This window comes from Mytilus galloprovincialis, chromosome 4 (genome assembly GCF_965363235.1).
Source record: "Mytilus galloprovincialis chromosome 4, xbMytGall1.hap1.1, whole genome shotgun sequence".
In the NCBI taxonomy this organism is placed as follows: domain Eukaryota; kingdom Metazoa; phylum Mollusca; class Bivalvia; order Mytilida; family Mytilidae; genus Mytilus; species Mytilus galloprovincialis.
In genome coordinates, this window is record NC_134841.1 from 101,138,164 (window position 1) to 101,158,672 (window position 20,509).

Genomic DNA, 20,509 nt, shown 5'->3' on the forward strand with positions numbered 1-20,509 from the left:
GTATAAGACGTTATATCATTGGACAGACTGTGTATAATCTGTATAAGACGTTATATCATTGGACAGACTGTGTATAATCTGTATAAGACGTTATATCATTGGACAGACTGTGTATAATCTGTATAAGACGTTATATCATTGGACAGACTGTGTATAATCTGTATAAGACGTTATATCATTGGACAGACTGTGTATAATCTGTATAAGACGTTATATCATTAGAATGCACTTGTACATCAGCCATAGATATTATGATTGACTATGGCCTGATACTCCTTAGTCCAAAATTACTATAGGATAAGATTTTCTTGAAAGGTTTTGAACATATGTAAGACAAAGTTTTCTATACACATGTACTCAAAAATGAAAATTGATTTTGGATTATATGTATTGATCTTGTTTGTTTTCAGGTTGATGTGATTGTTAACTCAGTGAGTCATAGTCTAGATCTGTCACGTGGCAGATTGTCAAAATCTATACTGGGAGCTGCTGGAGACATAATACAAACAGAGATTTACCAGTACATAGGTACATTCCAACCTTTCCACAATGTGGCTGTAACATCAGGTGGAAATATGCCCTGTAAGAATATAGTCCATGGTGTGTTAGCTCCCTTTGATGGTTTGGAAACCAAAAGTGTCAAGGTAAGCAATAAAGTATATGGTGTGTAAGCCCCTTTGATAGTTTGGACAGCATAAGTTTCTGTGTCGAGGTAAGAATGTAGTCCATGGTGTATTATCTCCCTTAAATGGTTTAGACAGCATAAGTGTCAAGTTAAGAATAAAGTTCATGGTGTGTTAGCTCCCTTTGTTTGTGTGGACACTAAAATATATTATTGCATTTGAATAAATACAACATCACATGCAGTCTTTAGAGTTAAAACATGTATTTTTATACGACCGCAAAAATTTTAATTTTTCCTCGTATATTGCTATCACGTTGGCGTCGTCGTCTGCGTCGTCGTCGTCGTCATTGTCGTCGTCGTCCGAATACTTTTAGTTTTCGCACTCTAACTTTATAGTAAAAGTGAATAGAAATCTATGAAATTTTAACACAAGGTTTATGACCACAAAAGGTAGGTTGGGATTGATTTTGGGAGTTTCATCCCAACATTTTAGGAATAAGGGGCCAAAAAGGGCCCAAATAAGCATTTTCTTGGTTTTCGCACTATAACTTTAGTTTAAGTAAATAGAAATCTATGAAATTTTGACACAAGGTTTATGACCACAAAAGGAAGGTTGGGATTGATTTTGGGAGTTTTGGTTCCAACAGTTTAGGAATTAGGGGCCAAAAAAGGGCCAAAATCAGCATTATTCTTGGTTTTCACACAATAACTTTAGTATAAGTAAATAGAAATCTATGAAATTAAAACACAAGGTTAATGACCATAAAAGGAAGGTTGGGTTTGATTTTGGGAGTTTTGGTCCCAACAGTTTAGGAATAAGGGGCCCAAAGGGTCCAAAATTGAACTTCGTTTGATTTCATCAAAAATTGAATAATTGGGGTTCTTTGATATGCCGAATCTAACTGTGTATGTAGATTCTTAATTTTTGGTCCCGTTTTCAAATTGGTCAACATTAAGGTCCAAAGGGTCCAAAATTAAACTTAGTTTGATTTTAACAAAAATTGAATCCTTGGGGTTCTTTGATATGCTGAATCTAAAAATGTACTCAGATTTTTGATTATTGGCCCAGTTTTCAAGTTGGTCCAAATCGGGGTCCAAAATTAAGCTTTGTTTGATTTCATCAAAAATTGAATAATTGGGGTTCTTTGATATGCCAAATCTAACTGTGTATGTAGATTCTTAATTTTTGGTCCCGTTTTCAAATTGGTCTACATTAAAGTCCAAAGGGTCCAAAATTAAACTAAGTTTGATATTAACAAAAATTGAATTCTTGGGCTTTTTTAATATGCTGAATCTAAACATGTACTTAGATTTTTGATTATTGGCCCAGTTTTCAAGTTGGTTCAAATCAGGATCCAAAATTAATATATTAAGTATTGTGCAATAACAAGAAATTTTCAATTGCACAGTATTCAGCAATAGCAAGAAATCTTCAATTGCACAGTATTGTGCAATAGCAAGAAATTTTCAATTGCACAATATTGTGCAATAGCAAGAAATCTTCAATTGCACAGTATTGTGCAATAGCAAATATTTTCAATTGCACAGTATTGTGCAATAGCAAGAAATATCTAATTGCAATTTCAATTGGAGTTACCTTTCTTTGTCCAGAATAGTAGTTGAATCAACTTAAATCATTGTTTTATACAATATATATAATTGATATTTCAATTGGAGTTATCTTTCTTTGTCCAGAATAGTAGTTGAATCAACTTAAATCATTGTTTTATACAATATACAATGTATATTCACTTTTACTACCAACTGATAAATTAAAACAATCTTTACCATTCAGTGATAACAAGCACTTTATTTTACATTTTAATATTTTATGATGTATTTAAATGAGTAGTTATTGTTGCAAACTCCATTAGAAATTTGAATTGAGATCAGTTTTGGAAAAAGGGAAAGGGGGATGTGAAAAAAAAGGGGGGGGGGGTAAATTTTCTCATTTCAGATTTCATAAATAAAAAGAAAATTTCTTCAAACATTTTTTTGAGAGGATTAATATTCAACAGCATAGTGAATTGCTCAAAGGCAAAAAAAAAATTTTAAGTTCATTAGACCACATTCATTCTGTGTCAGAAACCTATGCTGTGTCAACTATTTAATCACAATCCAAATTTAGAGCTGAATCCAGCTTGAATGTTGTGTCCATACTTGCCCCAACCCTTCAGGGTTCAACCTCTGCGGTCGTATAAAGCTGCACCCTGCGGAGCTAGCATCTGGTTATCTTTTAGAAGATATTTATTTTCCTTATTTATTTGATACATGTACATTAAACAAAAAATTCCTCAACATTTTTTTATTGATGAACCAATCAGGATGCTTGATTTGTCATTCTTCAGTGTCAATATTTTGAAACACAATTTGTTTGACTCTCTGGATGCACTTTATGTTCACAAATATGGCAGAATAGTATTAACCTTGTTAATTGATTTTCATTGTAGATACTTCAGATGTTTATAGCCATGTGTATGAATTCAGCATCTGACCATAAGATGACATCCATAGCTTTTCCTGCTATTGGTACAGGAGTACTCAACTTTCCTGTTGACATAGTTGCCAAGACAATGTTTGAGATAGTACTGTTGTACAAACAAAAGGTCCCAGATTCCAGTATTAAGAGTGTGGAATTTGTTATCTATCCTGAAGATACTGCTGCCGTTAGGGTATGTATTTTTTTAAATAGAAAAAAATTATAGTTACTGAGACAAAGGTCCAAACTCATGAAGTTTAGAGTTCAAATACTGGATGAAGCAGTTGCAAATATATACTATTAAACGAGAAGACCTCATTTTGTGTGTCGCTTCTCTTCCTTCCACGATAAATTAATCACAATGCCACTGTGTTCTATAGGTAACATGCATAGTCGCATTTGTCATCCATTCTTATGATTATTCAGATTGAGTTATTTTTGGAGAAAAACGACAAAAAAGGAGTCCTGATATTGATTCCGTCATCAGACTGACTTTTAGTCGTAGATAAGACTTCCGGTTTGAAACATGCACAAGTACAACCGATCGTATGATAGATAACAAAAATGAAAAATAAATATACTTGATTATTCATACCAGTCTGGAAGGACAAAGATATGTATAATATGTAGATTGACATATTACATATTACATATAAATGTATTTTGTAGGCTTTTGAGGATGAACAAAGAAAAGTGAGACGTAAAACAAGCAGCCAAACCTATACCGGTATAAATAAATATTATTTAGGTGTTCTTGCAAAATCTGCATGCTTTTTTATTATTGTTACCATGTTTTCTGAAGTGGAAAATAAATGAAAATGCAGCATTCCTGAATTTAAATTAAGTCATTATTGTTATTTTTACAAAGTAAATCCTGAAATACAATTTTGCATACAATATCATACAGATTGAAACAACTTTTGGTTATAGCTGTACAAAAATGTGTATTAATTTTAAGATTTTTATATAATTACCACGCTTCATATAAAATGTACTTCGGTCAACACTTTTACAACCCAATGAATTTACAATTCTTGAATAAAGTTTTTTTTTTTTTAGATCTCAATGCAAAAGTATCTGTAGATGAAGATAGAGCAGTACCCAGTAAAGGAAGTACCACCAAACTTGGAAGTATTGATGTACTAATTAAGTGTGGAGATATAACCAGAGAAAAGTCTGATGCAATAGTCAACACTACATCTCACTCCTATGATTTATCTAAAGGTATTTTATATCATATAAATTCCTGTTTAGGTTTTCCATATTTTTTTTGGTCATTAAGAATTTAAACTTGGAAAGGTCTGTGGATTCGAAAGAGTTTGTTAATTTACTTGCTTCTTTTCTTCCAACATGAAACCCAGGTCAAGAATGGAAAAATAAAGTGAATTAATCTTAAATGGAAACAGTTTTTGTTGCACTCGAATTTATCAGGTGCCAGCCTTTTATAGTATTTTTGACTAGATTGGTGTCTAGATTCATTGGCAGATATCTAATGTGTTCTAAGTTCAAAATATTTAGGCTGAGTATCCGAAACAGTTGTTAGATACTGAATCAGATAACTACTTGGCACAGAGGAAAAGGAATTTGAATGTTTGCACTAAATTTCGAATTCATAATTCAAATTTGTACTATAGTCATATATTGTATGTAAACTTTGTTTTCAAATATTCTGTCAATGTTTTAAACAGGTGCAGTATCTAAAGCCATTCTAACAGCTGCTGGTTCAGATATACAAAAAGAATTAGTTCAGGAAGGTAATATTGTGAGAAAATATAAAAATAAGATGTGGTATGATTGCCAATGAGACAACTCTCAACAAAAGATAAAATGGAACCTTGAAATTTACATCTACAGATCACCATACAGCCTTCAATAATAAGGAAATCCCATACCCCATTGTCAGCTATAAAAGGACCTGAAATAACAAATAGAAACAATTCAAATGAGAAAACTAATGGACTAATTTATAAACAAAATAATAAAAAAAAAAAAATATGTTGCACAGCAACAAACTTGAACCACTGAATTACAGGCTACTGACTTGGGACAGGCACATATAGAATGTTGTGGGGTAAAACTAGTTAGATGGTGCCAAACCCTCCCCCTAACCTAAATTTAAATTAAAACTAAACACATTTATTCTAAAAACAGTTGTTGGCATGACACGGGTTATGTTCTTCTCATATATGTTATGATGGTATGATACTAAACCCCTAACGGGAAGGATTGTGCCTGATGTTCATATGATGAAATCATAATCTTTCAGTCAGTTTAATTGAAGTCTGGAGCTGGCATGTCAGTTAACTGCTAGTAGTCTGTTGTTATTTATGTATTATTGTCATTTTGTTTATTTTCTTTGGTTACATCTTCTGACATCAGACTCGGACTTCTCTTGAACTGAATTTTAATGTGCGTATTGTTATGCGTTTACTTTTCTACATTGGTTAGAGGTATAGGGGAAGGGTTGAGATCTCACAAACATGTTTAACCCCGCCGCATTTTTGCGCCTGTCCCAAGTCAGGAGCCTCTGGCCTTTGTTAGTCTTGTATTATTTTAATTTTAGTTTCTTGTGTACAATTTGGAAATTGGTATGGCGTTCATTATCACTGGACTAGTATATATTTGTTTAGGGGCCAGCTGAAGGACGCCTCCGGGTGCGGGAATTTCTCGCTACATTGAAGACCTGTTGGTGACCCTCTGCTGTTGTTTTTTATTTGGTCGGGTTGTTGTCTCTTTGACACATTCCCCATTTCCATTCTCAATTTTATTGGTATTTAAGGAATTCAAAACTTTTTATGTCTGCAAAAATATACAATTATATAAATGTATAAAAGTTAAAATGGCGTAAGCAAAACTTTGTGAAATGAATTAATTAAGAAAGGGAGGGTGAAAAGTTTAACCATGTACTTAAATAAATTCTTTCATTTATTTGAGAGAACACTAATCACTTACAAATTTGTAAGTTCATAAAAAAGTTCAGACAAAAATTGTGCTGCGTAGTTACTAATTTTTTTAATTAAAACAAACCCTTTTTAGAACTGACATGAGGCTATTATTTTTTGCATATAGGTGGATGCCTACACTTTGTTATTTTCTTATATTTTCCTCTTATAGTTTGAAACATGGAGTCTAAATGTATAAGGTTGGGGCGGTAGATACATACTGAATAACCTTCAACCTTGACACAAAGGTCAAACTTTTAATGTTTTTGAAACTTTTTTGATCTTGTTTAAACCTTAATTTTGAAATGTATAAGTCAAATGGTTGTACCCTCAAAGATTTGTGTTGCCTATCATTACTCTTATATATATTTGACATAGACATTGGCACGCATCTTGTGGGAAATAATCAACTTTGTGGCATAATGTTATGACTGCTCCATCAATGTTCTTCTTCTTGTTTGTCTGAAAGGTACAATTTTTAAATTGTCATTCACATTAATTTTCTTTATCAACTACTACAAATCATAATTTTTATGTCCCTGCCATAGCGGAAGGGGCATTAAGTTTTACCCTTGTCCATCTGTACGTATGTCTGTACGTCCTAAAATTGGTTTCCATTCTCTAACTTTAGTTTGTCTCTACCAAATCTTATGAAACTTATACCAATGCTAGATAACACAAAACACAGACAGAGTTTGAATTTTGGTGGCTTCACTTTGATCATTATAGAGTTATACACCTTTTACAATTGAAAAAAATGCTAAATTTTTTTGTTTCTGTTCTCTAACTTAAGTTTGCCTCAACCAAATGTTATGAAACTTATACACAATGCTTAATATTTTCAACATATGCTGGTATGTTATCAGTAAGAAATGGCTTAAAGAACATTTTGTTTTTTGCAGCTGAACGTTCTACATCCAAAGGGTTGGTAGTGACCTCTGGTGGCAAAATGAACTGTAAACATATTTTCCACATCATTGCTCAGTCTACCTTGTCTGGCTGGGAGGCTGCAGTTGATAAATGTCTCACAGCAGCGGAGAACAGAAAATTATCAACAATGGCACTACCTGCATTAGGAACAGGTAAGAAAAAAACAACCTGTTGAAAAAATTATACAATTTTATTTTTATGCCCCACCTACGATAGTAGAAGGGCATTATGTTTTCTGGTCTGTGCGTCCGTCTGTTCGTTCATTCATTCCTCTGTTCATCCGTCCGTCTGTGCATCCATCTGTCCTGCTTCAGGTTAAAGTTTTTGGTCAAGGTAGTTTTTGATGAAGCTAAAGTCCAATCAAAAAAAAATTTTCTAAAAGTCATGAAAGATAATTATATATATATTAATTTTACAGTTGTCATTCTTTATTCCAGGAATAAAAGCATGTAAACCTGAAGATGTTGCATCAGCAATATTTTCAGCCATTAAAAACTTCTCAACCCAGCATATAAAACAAGTAACACTGGTTGTGTTCCAAAAGGAAATGGCTGCTGATTTTATAACAGAACTTAAGAAAACAGATGGTATGGTAGGGAAAAGGGACCATACTGATACTAGGGACTATGGTCGTAGGGACAACAGGGGCTATGGACATAGAGGTGCCACAGGGAGAAATACTGAACATAGAAGTGACCATAAAGATGACCACAGAGACACGCAAGGTAGAGATACTGAGCAAAGAGGTGGTCACAGATGTGGTCATAGAGGTGGACATAGAGGTACAACACCAAGAGAAAATGAACAAAGATGTGGTCACAGAGGTGGTCATAGAGGTGGACATAGAGGCACAACACCTAGAGATAATGAACATAGAGGCTTTAAGGATGGACATGATGGTAGGTATTGTCAATATAAAAAATGCTTACATTGGCAAATTTTAAAATGAGTCAGTTTTGTTTTATGTAGACCTTTGTTGTTGATATATGTTGTCTCATTTGCAGAAATCCTTAAACCTGTTTTTTCCTTTGTATGGGAGCCTTCTAGTTTGATTGGCTACTGTTTCTTAGCTAAACATTTACTTTTCTTCATAAATCAGAGATAAATGGACACATTTTCTATCAGAAGATGAGCAAATATCATAACACGTCTTGTTTGGAAATAATGGCTATTTTAGGCTGGAATCAGCATTAGAATTTTGATTGTTTAATTTAAAAGTAATCTTGATAAAATTAATACAAAAAGTCCAATTACATGTATAGGCAAAAAATATACAAACTATTCATATCCATTTTTTTGTTTTTGGTTTGTTAAAAATGCATTAAAAAATGAATATAAAAACTTCCTGCATGAATAAAGTCCAAAATAAAAAAGGGCTTTAAGAATGAAAAACAGATTTTTTTTTTTTATATAGCATTTAAATATACTTCCTTCTAATTGAAATGTTTTCTTGTTACAGACAAAGACAGACCTACCCATCGAGACACATCAAAGGAAGAAAGTAAACCAGATACAATTAAATTCTATATATGGTCTGATTCCTGGGATAGTATTAAAGCTGTAAAGAGAGATTTAGACAAAGTGGCTGATGATCAGTGTTACGAAAAATCTATTCATGAATATTCAAAAGTTGTCCATAATTTAAAAGATGAAAAGGTAAATACTGTAGGTTAATTACAGATCCTAGTGAGACTTTTACATAATATCACAGGGTGAAACTCGCATAAGTACTAATACACCATATATATAGTACCAGAAAATATGGAGGGCTTGCATGCATTATTAAATCGTGCAGAGTATGGACTAAAGTATCCAGTGAATGAATGAATAAATGAGTGATAGTCAATATAGTTCAAACAACATATATGTACTATATATATATGTCTATATATAGACGCCTCCGGGTGCGGGAATTTCTCGCTACATTGAAGACCTGTTGGTGACCCTCTGCTGTTGTTTTTTATTTGGTCGGGTTGTTGTCTCTTTGACACATTCCCCATTTCCATTCTCAATTTTACTAGTATATTGCTGTACTCTCCTGATAAATAACTATGGTGACAATTAAAATACCATTAGATTTGGTGATGGAAAATATAAAAAAAACTCTAACACAGATTTACTAAGGCCTTTTTCAGAATTTCATGTAAATTTATTACCACTGAATTGTTTTATTATAACTATAACTACCAACAACAACCTACCTTACACTAGAAATGACTACATTTTATAAGTTATAACCCTGATCCAAAGGAGGAGAGAATACTGGTTTTCTCAGAAACCACAAGTCATAGCTTCTCATATGGCACCAAACTTTGTATGCAATAATGTGTGGTGCTAAAATATGACACCAAACTTCATCTGCTGTTCTGTTTGGAACATTTTTATTCTTTTTGGAAGAGATTTTTACCTCTTTACACTACCTTTATATCAGACATTACTTAATTTACACATTAAAAACGTACTTTTAGTATTGATTTCTTTTATATTTTTATAGATTTTCAGAGATATTGAAAAGCAGCTTAAAGTAAAAATAACAGAAAGCAAAGGTGTTGTAAATATCCTTGGGGCACAAGCTCTAGTTAACAAGGCTTCAGACGCCCTTCAGGCTCAGCTCAGAAAAGAAGAAGCTCGGATGATTGATTACGACAAAGCTAAAGAAGTGGCTAATTATATCCAATGGTATTATAAGGACCAATCGTCTGATAGATTCAAACCTTTCACATTAGAACTGAATTATGTTATAGAAACTGAATATAAAAGTAAATCAACACAAGTTAGAATAACAGATAGTAAAGGAGAAAGATACAAAATTGACTTTAACAAAATGGAGGAAATTCCTGCTAGTAGTCCAAATACAAAAATCCCTGTACAGAGAAAATCAAAAGAACAACAAAAAGGTAATGAATTCTTTGATAATTACTATAGTACATTTTTGTATTAATGAATGGGTGTTTTTATAATGGCCCTGTTATATGTCCAAGGTCTGTTATAATGGTCAAGGAAGTCTGTAATGGCCTGAGGCAACACCGAGGGCCATTACAGACATCCGAGGCCATTATTACTGACAGAGGACATATAACAGAGCCATTATAAAAACACCCATTTCTTAATACATTTATTAACCAACTGAATAAAAGTGTATGTGTTAATATACCAAATATCCAAGATATTAAGTTGACAGAAGTTATGTGTTGAAAAACAGGAGGAACAGTGATCTCTATATATGGTTCTTTAATGTTGGTTGCTGGTTACTAAATTAAATAAAATACAAAAAAGTATTATACTCTTTACAACTTAATTTTATTAACTTTATTAAAAACCCTAACTGTGCTTTAAACAGACAAACCGGGCATTAATACAGGGCCATTACAGAAAAAAACAGGGCCATTACAGAAAAACGGGGCCATTACAGAAAAACTGGGCCATAACAAAAATTATGTTATTTTTAATAACCAGTCATTTTTGACAACAATGTACTTAGTTGGTTGATAATATGCTGTATAAAATCTTCTTTGAAGTGCAGCAGTAAATATTACAAATTCTTTGATAATGTACTATGCTGTATAAAATCTACTTTGATAATGTACTATGCTGTATAAAATCTACTTTGATAATGTACTATGCTGTATAAAATCTACTTCAAAGTAATGCAGTAAATATTAGATTATAAGGAGACAACCTATAGTTGTTAATGTCTGTGTCATTTTGGTCTTTTGAGGACAGTTGTCTCCTTGGCAATCATACCACATCTTCTTTTTTATATTTAAGTCATGTGAAGCCATTTGATCACAACATTTACTCTGACTTAAAGGAAGTGTTGCTTTCCAGCTATTGCAGTTCATTCAAAGTTCTGACTGAATTGCAATTCGTTTTAAAAAACCAAACTGTACTTAGGGAAGGGTTGAGATCCCGCTAACATGTTTAACCCTGCCACATTTTGTATGTATGTGCCTGTCCCAAGTCAGGAGCCTGTAATTCAGTGTTTATTGTTTGTTGATGTGTTACATAATTATGCCGGGTTATTTTCATGGGGTGGAAATTTTCATCAATTTTCACGGATAGAACAAAATCACTTTAATAAATTGCGCCAATTTAAAAGTGCACATGCAAAGGTATTGATAAAAAGTTTTTAATCCGTCATAATATTTTGTATACCTAATTCAATCAAATTTTGAAATTTTACACCTGCTCATTGTTGAAGGCCATACAGTGACCTGTAGTTGTCAATTTCTGTGTCATTTGGTCATTAGTGGAGAGTTGTCTAATTGGCAATCATACCACATCTTCTTTTTTACATGTTCAACTGGTCAGAAATTTTTACCAACTGCTGAGAAAACCACAGTTAGGCCGTAGTAATTTTTTAATTTCTAATAAAAGGTCCAGTTAGCTTATTTGAAATACTCTAATAAAGATAAATCTTGTTTAAACCTGCCATAATATTCATGTGCCTATTCCAAGTCACTGATGTTGCTCCTTAAAATTTTTTTTTTTTTTGGAAAATGACAAAGGTATAATTATTTTTGAACAAAATGGGAAAACCATACAGATTGAAGAAGAGCTGGAACAGAACTTATTTTAAAAGTATTTCTGATGCTGATTGGAATAATCTAACCTTAATATTTGTTTGTTGATATATATAGGTTCTGGTGTAAATCTTCCTGCAAACTGGACACATGTAAAGCTAGGTGGTGGTCAACTATGTCATGAACAACAGTTACATCCAGGAAACCCTGAGTATGATCGAGTCAAATCTGAATTCCAGAAAACTGGAGGAAGTGGGACCATAGTTAAGGTAATAATTCTTGTATTCTTGTTTGGTACATGATTTGGGGCTATTTACAAATTTTAGGTTGGCTGGTAAATTGCTGGGGCCACACTGCAAAATACAGGTCAGTAAACAGGTATGCACTTAACCGAGTTTTGTACAATACATCCACTCTTGATAGTTATTTATTTTAAAAGTAACTTTAGAAAAATTAACTCTCTTGAGTGAATAAATATTGTAATCAAAGAGTATTGAGGTAAAATCTATATTTACCAAGAATATTCACAAAGTTAAACAATTCAGGCCTTCTTTTGTATATACCTTTCACACATTACAATTTGATACTGATATAGAACATGTAGAAGTATATAAAAGAGGGACGAAAGATACCAAAGGGACAGTCAAACTCATAAATCCAAAACAAACTGACAACGCCATGGCTAAAAATGAAAAAGACAAACAGAAAAACAATAGTACACACAACACAACATAGAAAACTAAAGAATAAACAACACGAACCCCACCAAAAACTAGGGGTGATCTCAGGTGCTCCGGAAGGGTAAGCAGATCCTGCTCCACATGTGGCACCCGTCGTGTTGCTTATGTGATTACAAATCTGGTAAATAGTCTAATTCGGTAGGTCATATTCATGAAAGGGAAGGGGATTGTAGTTACGACGTAAGGAACATATCCGATATCATTTGTGAAACGGTTATTCCATAGCGGTCAACCAACTTGTGATGGCGTCCGTAAAATTTACGAAGGGATGATTTCAACTTCACCATTTGGAACTCTTGGTTTAATAGCTTCCTTGTGAGCAGCAAACCTCTATCAAGAAAATCATGATAGGAAATGCAAGCACGGGAATATCGTATCAATTGGGAGATATATACCCCGTATGCAGGTGCTGCTGGAATGTTGCTACTTAGAAATGGAAAGTTCACAATTGGAAAGCTGAAATCATCTCTTTTGTCGTAAAGTTTTGTTTTCAACCGACCCTCATTGTCAATTTCTAGATGTAAGTCAAGATATGAAGCCGACTTAACTGTATCTGTAGTATCCTTTATCTCTAGTTCGATTGGATAGATGCGTTCCATATAGTCACCAAATTTTGAATTGTTTAGTGAAAGAACATCATCTATATAGCGGAAAGTAGAGTTAAAGCATATTGCTAACTTCTTATCTTTCTTCCTAAGAAGTTCCTGCATGAAGTCAGCCTCATAATAATAAAGAAACAAGTCGGCGAGTAGAGGGGCACAGTTTGTTCCCATTGGAATGCCGACAGTCTGTTGAAAAACACGTCCTCCGAACGTAACAAATATGTTGTCAATCAAGAAATCAAGCATCTTGATAATATCAGTTTCAGAGAATTTTTTGTTTGAATCAGAGTGATTCTTTACAAAGTAGGATTTATCCCTCCCTAAGACAAGATACTTGTATCTACGTTGGCCATTCTTTTTTATGAAGCAAAGTAATACCAACTCTTTCAATTTGTCTTTTAGTTTGGAATGTGGAATACTTGTGTACAGAGTAGAAAAGTCAAATGTTTTAATACTGTTACAAGATGAAAGAGAGTTAGATTGTATGTACTCTAAAAGATCTTTTGAATTTTTAATATATATATAAATTGTCTGCATTATAATCAACATAATGTTAAAGGCTTAATCTATCTAGTCTTTTTATTTTCAAAATATGTATTAAATTTTGAAGGCTAGCCACTACTGAATGCAGTAATAAAACTTATCTATATATTATATATGTTACTTATATGTGATTTAATTGCAGATTTCCAGGGTACAAAACCCCACCCTTTATCTTCAGTATGCAGCTAAAAAGAAGGAATTATATAATAAAAATGGTAAAAACCCAGAGCGATGGTTGTGGCATGGTACCTCAGCTGATACGGTGGATAAAATCATTACTCTTGGGTTTAACAGAAGTTATTGTGGGAAAAATGGTAAGTTTACATACAAGTTTACTTATGAAAGATTTTGTTGTTATTATGGTACCTGCAAAGCAAACTAACAGCAAACTAACAACTTTTATCTTACACAATAGAATGTCTTTATCAAATCATTTTCCTTTTAGCAAAATTTACTTCTTATTCTGCACAATTATTCTTTTCATAGTTTTATATTTATAAGACTTATTGAATTGTCTTTTAATGATAAATTTAACAAAATAGTCTTTCAAATACACAATCATGAATTGTTTTTTGCATATCTTAAAAGTAGTTCAATATTTTAAGAATGTATATTCTTTCCTTAGGGGACGACCATTTGATATTCTGGGCAGGCCAGGAGGATTTTGAAAATTAATAAATCAGCCTTGATAATCACAAAAATAAATAGTTTGTTCTGTGATAGTTTGAAAATAAATTACCTGACTTGCAATTTATTGAAAATAAATAACTCAGCTGGTCTAATCGAAAGTATGAGATGGCACCAGATTCTTCATATTAAATTCATCTTTTTTCCAAAAAAATAATCGGGTAACACTTCCCAAATCTTTTAATAAAAAAAGTATAAATATTATTTAAATATACTTGAAATGTCTGAAAATTGGTTTCATTTAACTTTAGGTATATTGTTTCAGGAATACTTGCCTCACTTTTATTTAACAGGGCCGTAACTACATTGAGGCAAATGCCTCATGTAGGAAATTTCAAAACCAAACGCTTGTCTCCTTGTCAAATTGTGTTCACCATGAGTGCCTTGCAAGAAGCAATTAAGTTCTGTTATTTTTCAGGATCACTGTTTTTTATTTATTTGTCTTTTGTTCATTGATTGCCCTTCTGTATTCTGTTAGTGTTGCATTCATTTTGTAATTTAGTGATTTTGTTATTAACTTGATCATGAGTTTAAAAAAAAGACAGCAGCCACAGACTTAACTACATGTATATGTGAATTACATTTTTGCTTTATCATGCATATTGGTCTTCTGATGTTGTCCCTAGATACTTAAGTCTTGCACTGAATCTATACATTTTGCTTTGAGATCAAAATATTGTCAAAAAATTATTAAAACAGAATTGCATTTTTAGATTAAGAAAGGGTCTGTGGAACATCCAGAAAGCATGATTTTGCATCATTTGTTCTATAGCTTCTTGGGCCTTCAGCGGTTCCAAAACGCTTTAAAAAAAAATTGTCTTGCTCCACTCTGCAAAACATGATTGCCAATACTTTTGAAAGAGGATAGTTACAACCAAACTTTAATACTGTGTATGTATGCAATACATGTATATGCAGTTGGGAATAAAGAAGATTCATTTCTGCAGAAGATGGTGATTAATTCTGATTAAATGGTACATAATGACTTATAATAAACAAATAATTAAAAAAATTGTATGTTTTCGAATATTAAAACTATATCAAAATAAATAATCAGTCCCTTGCTTTCATGAAAATAAAAAATCTTGCTTCAATAGTGCAGAAAATAGATAATCTGTCCTCTTAGTTTAAATAACCGATCAAAAACAAATCCTCCTGCCTCCCCCCCCCCCCCCCCAGATTATCAAATGGTTGTCCCCTTATGCCTTTGCACAAAAAACCACACATTAGTATACACATCATGAAGAGCATCATAACAATTATCCTCTAACACCATTGTATGAAGTTTAGGTGAATTTTGTAGAAATTCAACTAGATATACCGGTAGTTGAAATTAAGAAAAGATTTTCAATCAAATATGATAGGGATATGGTTCTACACAACTTTTATCATTTTAATAGCCTCAGGAATGATACATTGCATTTAACATATGAAACATATTAATTATGACACTCACTAAGCAATGCTAAAAAAATTGAGAGTAAAATAACAATTCACACTACATATAAAGGGAGATAATTCATGCCATAGCCCAAAATAAAGGGATACAGCTCTGTAAATTTCAACACACAACACAATCCTGTTTTAAAATATTTTACCTAATGACCAGTACAAACAAATTTAAGGTGGTACCAAATACCTCAACTAAAATTAATTTGGCTTGTTTAATTTTCATAAAATTTTGACAAAATATTAACTTTGACCCTTTGACAAAAATATAAAAATTTTAAAAAACTTGAACCACACATTTTATCAGAAAAAAGATATATTGCAGTTTGACAAACACTAGTTTTGATCATTGAGAAGCTTAACATTTCCTGATTGAATGTAAATAAAACAATCAGCTGATTTTTACAGAGTTATCTCCCTGTAGTGTTATGTACCACCTTAAATCTTCATTGACCAATCGAACTTTATTATAACCTATCCATCACATGTCTCTTATACAACAACTAGGAATCATTCCAAGTACAATCAGACACGCAAGATCACATACTTAATTTGTGTTATGCATTTCTGTTCAGTGAAAGAACTTTAATGAAGGTGAAAAAGACTTGCAAAACTATAGGATATATAAAACGTGTTTAAAACATTCAGCTGATTTTTACAGAGTTATCTCCCTGTAGTGTTATGTACCACCTTATATCTTCATTGATTAATCTAACTTTAATATTACCTGTCCATCACATGTCTCTTATACAACAACTCTGTGTAACAGGTACAGCCTATGGAGCAGGAGTATATTTTGCTGTTAATTCGTCCTACTCTATTGGATATTGTACATCTGACACACAAGGCCTGAAGCACATGTTCTCCACGCAGGTGTTAACAGGTGATGCATGTCATGGTAATGGAGGGATGACCGTATTGCCATCAAAACCAGGAAAATCTCTGTTGACATACGATTCAGCATCTGACAATCCTTCAAGTCCTGTTATGTTTATCATATTTCATGATAGCCAGGCTTACCCTACATATCATGTTTTCTTTAAATAAATAAACATTTAATGACATATTCTTAGAATGTAATTAATAAATGAACACATGTTATGTTGTTTTATCACCTTTTTCCAGTCTCACTAATTAGCGACAAAAAGAAATATATTAGCGACAAGAAGACAAATTTAGCAACAAAAAGTTTTAAAGTTAATTATTTGCTGTTTTATAAAGTTTCTTAAATCTTGACGCTTCTTGTTGCAAATTGGTGAGACCCCTTTTTCTATAAGTGAAAATGTTCTCATAGACATAACCTAATGATATTGTCCCCTGGTGTCAACTGCATTCAAGTTACCTATAATGCTACCTTTTATGCTTTTGGTGCAGGTAGGATAAAGACATTTTCCACATATAAATTAAGTCAGTTTTTAATGTATATTCCCCTGGTGTCAGTTGCATCTTGGATACCACACTGCTATCTTACTCGCTACTGACATGGGAAGAACTGTAAACATGCCTAATCTTCTGGGTTAGAAAACTTTATGTATATTTTTTTATATAACTCTGTATTATTTATTTATTTTTTTATGTTTTCTCAATATATAATCAGCCACACTTGCATTGTGTATTGTAAAAACTTTTAAGCTGCTTTAATGCTTACTTATGAAAATTGTGTATCTCTTGATTTCATTGAATGTTATTTGTTTTGATATCTAATATTAATAATGTTACTGTCTTGTTAAATGTCTTTACCCTTTTGGGCCCTAAATTTAAATATTTTGCTTCTTCTTCTTGGACAAGCATGCTACTTCCTAGTTGATTTTATAGTGCAAGTTTACTAATGGTTGATGTAATAGTGCTATTTTTTTTTTGCTCCTGGCGACGGGAGATTTAAGAAAAAGACTTTATACTGTTTGAATTATTTTGTTTTTTTTACATTTCGCTAATGATACAACTTGTTATGATTTTATATTGTAACAACGAAATTTTGATTGGTTCCTTTATAGACTCGTGATTTAAAGAAATTAAAGTTTTTCATTCTGCTGTTGATTGCCAAAAATTAATATGATATTTTTCTTAAGACATGATAAAAAGTACAACCTTAGTTTTATTCACATGTTGTGTCCCATTTTATTGCCCACAGGTACCTTATTTGGAGAAGGAGTATACTTTGCCCCTGATGCCAAACACTCCTCTTGTTATTGCTCACCAGACAGTGATAGTAACAAGCATATCTTTTCCGTACAAGTTTTGATTGGGAAAATGTGTCAAGGACATCAAGGATTGAAAGTGCTGCCCCCTATACCAGGCAAAGGTCTTGTAACCTATGACTCAGCAGCTAATGATCTTTCAAATCCAACAGAATTAGTTATATTTCATGATAGTCAAGCATATCCAGCATATCATGTTTGTTTTAAATCAAAGTCTCTGAGGGATTTGTTTTCATAAAAATAAATACACATAATGCACATACTACTGTACATTCAGAAATTATTGTATGCACTTATTAATGAGATTGTTGAAAAATGAACAAAAATGCAAATTCAATTATTGTGATTTCAGGAAAATCTGAATTAAGATATATTTAAAAGACATCAGACTGTCAGTTTTCATAATTGTGATACCTATCCAGCAGTATTATTTGAATTAATAAAAAAACCACACAATAATTCCTGAATTTACAGTATTCAAATGTACACTAAGGTAGAAATAAAATAAGACAACAGTTTTCATTTTCTTGTTTTAACTTTGTCCCCAAGCATCAATGATTTTCAGGAATATGTAAAAAATTTCTGTCGAAATTCCAGTTTGCAAATTAAACTACACAACTTTCTAATATATCTACATCAGCACCGGAGATTCACAAAATGTGACAAAAGGGCAACTACAGTATTATATTTGTATGAAACATTTCCTCAAGTCATAATATTTATCTCACATTTTTGTCTTTTGTTCAACTATCATAATAATAAATACACTTGCAAATATTTGAATTTTACAGTACATGAATTTTGAAAAAAACAAAAAAACAGGCTAATCCCATGTATGCTTTCCTGAGCTTCTTATAAGGTTATTATATGACAAAAGAAAATTCAAATATTACCTGGAATATATGAGAAGAAATATTGTGATTGTGATTTTTATTCTGAATTTTTTCTGTATTTTTCTTTATTTTATCAGGTTTATAACCTAAAACTGTTAACATCATTAAATATTTATGTTCAATATTATATATCTCACCAAGTGCTGCCATTGTAACTTATTTACAACATTATGTTTTTGATATGTGTATCCAAATGTTTTTCAATATGTGTAACCATTAGAACAGTATTTTTTACTGGATGTGACATCTTCAAAGGTAGAATTAATTGTTCTAAATGTTGCTTACCATTTTACATAGTTAGCTACCAATGAATGGTTATATCAAAGTATGAAAACAGAGGTTGGTCATGTTGGGTATTGTTCATAACATTTTATAATATTCTGTTAACTCCAGAATCCTTTTTTTTATATCCAGGATTAGGATTGAAGGTGCAATTTCAGCAAGAAAAATTATATTTTTTTTATTAAATGTTTGTTGATGGGTTTTTCTTTAGAGTTGCTCTCTTTAATTTCCATTCTGGTTAAAAATAATTTTGTAATTTGACTGAAATACACAGTACCATACATACAGTAGTTTGTCTATCATTGACTATGTTCTAACTGTTAGTCCAAATAATTATGAAGTCTTGAAAGGCTGTTTGATTTTTTTCTTTTGACGCATTTGATGTGAAATCGGTTATAAATGTTATAATTATTTTCATGCTATTTATATATATTGCCTGTGATAGTTACTGTAATTAAAATTGAAATACAGTGCTTCTGTCTTCATCAATATTCCACAGTTGCTGTACAATAGTTCATACGGAACTTCACACACTCATTACGACAGTATTGAACACATTGATAGTTTTTGTTTTTAACTTTGGTAAAAATAGCTTATATTATGCTGTTTCCAAAATTATAAATATGAGTTATTTTCGTAGATAGATAGATAGATCTTTATTCTCATTAACTAAATAACATAGTTACAGAGATGATAATATATACAATACAACATATTTTGCATGTGTGAAATATACATAAATAAATGTAGTTTAACCAGGAGGACAGACTTCCACTGATATATAGTTAATAAATCTACACAATTTTTCTAGCAAGACAATATTGACTGTAGTGAATACATTTTTAAATTTAAGAATATTAACATTTGTACAACAATAGTGTGGTAAATATTTATATCGTTCTTTTTTGAAAAAAGGACAAGACATTACATAATGGAATTCATCGCCGATGTCAGCAGATTCACAAAGGTGACATAGCCTCTCTTGTCTTTGAACATTTTGCCACCTCCCCGTCTCCACTGGCAAACGGTGATTGCCACATCTAAATTTACATAGTTTCAGTGCATTTTTTAACGATAAAACTGTAATATAATTTTCAAATTTAAGTTCTGTTTTGAATAATTTATAACATAAACCTTTTGATGATTGATTTACATTTGCAAACCATTCTTGTCTAAACTGATCTTTTAACTTTTGTTCAATACTTAATACAATCCAATTTTTTGAGATACAATCTTGATTTTGCCAAATGTTTGACATACCACAATTATCAAAGATACTTTTGATAAATAACAACCATTTGTTTTCAATTCCATACTTATTATAATTAATATATATCAACTTATATAACATTGACGAAATCTTGTTATCAAGTGTGTTATTAAGAAGGTTGCACCAAAATTTTATCATCCGTAATTTAACGTATAAAGAAATCGGATATCTTCCCAATTCCCCGTAAACCATAAAATTTGGAGTCGATCTTTTTAACCGTAAAACATGCTTACAAAAACTCAAATGTACTCTTTCCAAAATGTCAAGATTTTCGTATCCCCAGATTTCGGCCCCATATAAAAGTATAGGTAGAACAGCTTTGTCAAACATGTCAAGCTGGCATTCT

General features: G+C 32.0%; 1 protein-coding gene across 2 annotated transcripts in view; it reads left to right on the forward strand.

Annotated features, from left to right (window-relative positions):
* LOC143073627 (protein mono-ADP-ribosyltransferase PARP14-like) overlaps positions 1-19,366 on the forward strand; it is a 35,668-nt gene extending 16,302 nt beyond the window's left edge. The window contains exons 8-19 of one of the 2 annotated variants that reach the window (XM_076249306.1): positions 411-644; positions 3,076-3,297; positions 3,774-3,831; positions 4,164-4,328; positions 4,793-4,858; positions 6,949-7,128; positions 7,414-7,875; positions 8,436-8,632; positions 9,471-9,873; positions 11,617-11,768; positions 13,527-13,698; positions 17,652-19,366. In XM_076249306.1, coding sequence (XP_076105421.1) covers positions 411-644; positions 3,076-3,297; positions 3,774-3,831; positions 4,164-4,328; positions 4,793-4,858; positions 6,949-7,128; positions 7,414-7,875; positions 8,436-8,632; positions 9,471-9,873; positions 11,617-11,768; positions 13,527-13,698; positions 17,652-17,956 — 2,616 coding nt within the window. In that variant the 3' untranslated portion in view covers positions 17,957-19,366. Of the gene's footprint in view, positions 1-410; positions 645-3,075; positions 3,298-3,773; positions 3,832-4,163; positions 4,329-4,792; positions 4,859-6,948; positions 7,129-7,413; positions 7,876-8,435; positions 8,633-9,470; positions 9,874-11,616; positions 11,769-13,526; positions 13,699-16,289 lie in introns of both variants that reach the window. The other variant, XM_076249307.1, reaches the window with a different exon arrangement.
* The last annotated feature ends 1,143 nt before the right edge of the window (positions 19,367-20,509 follow it).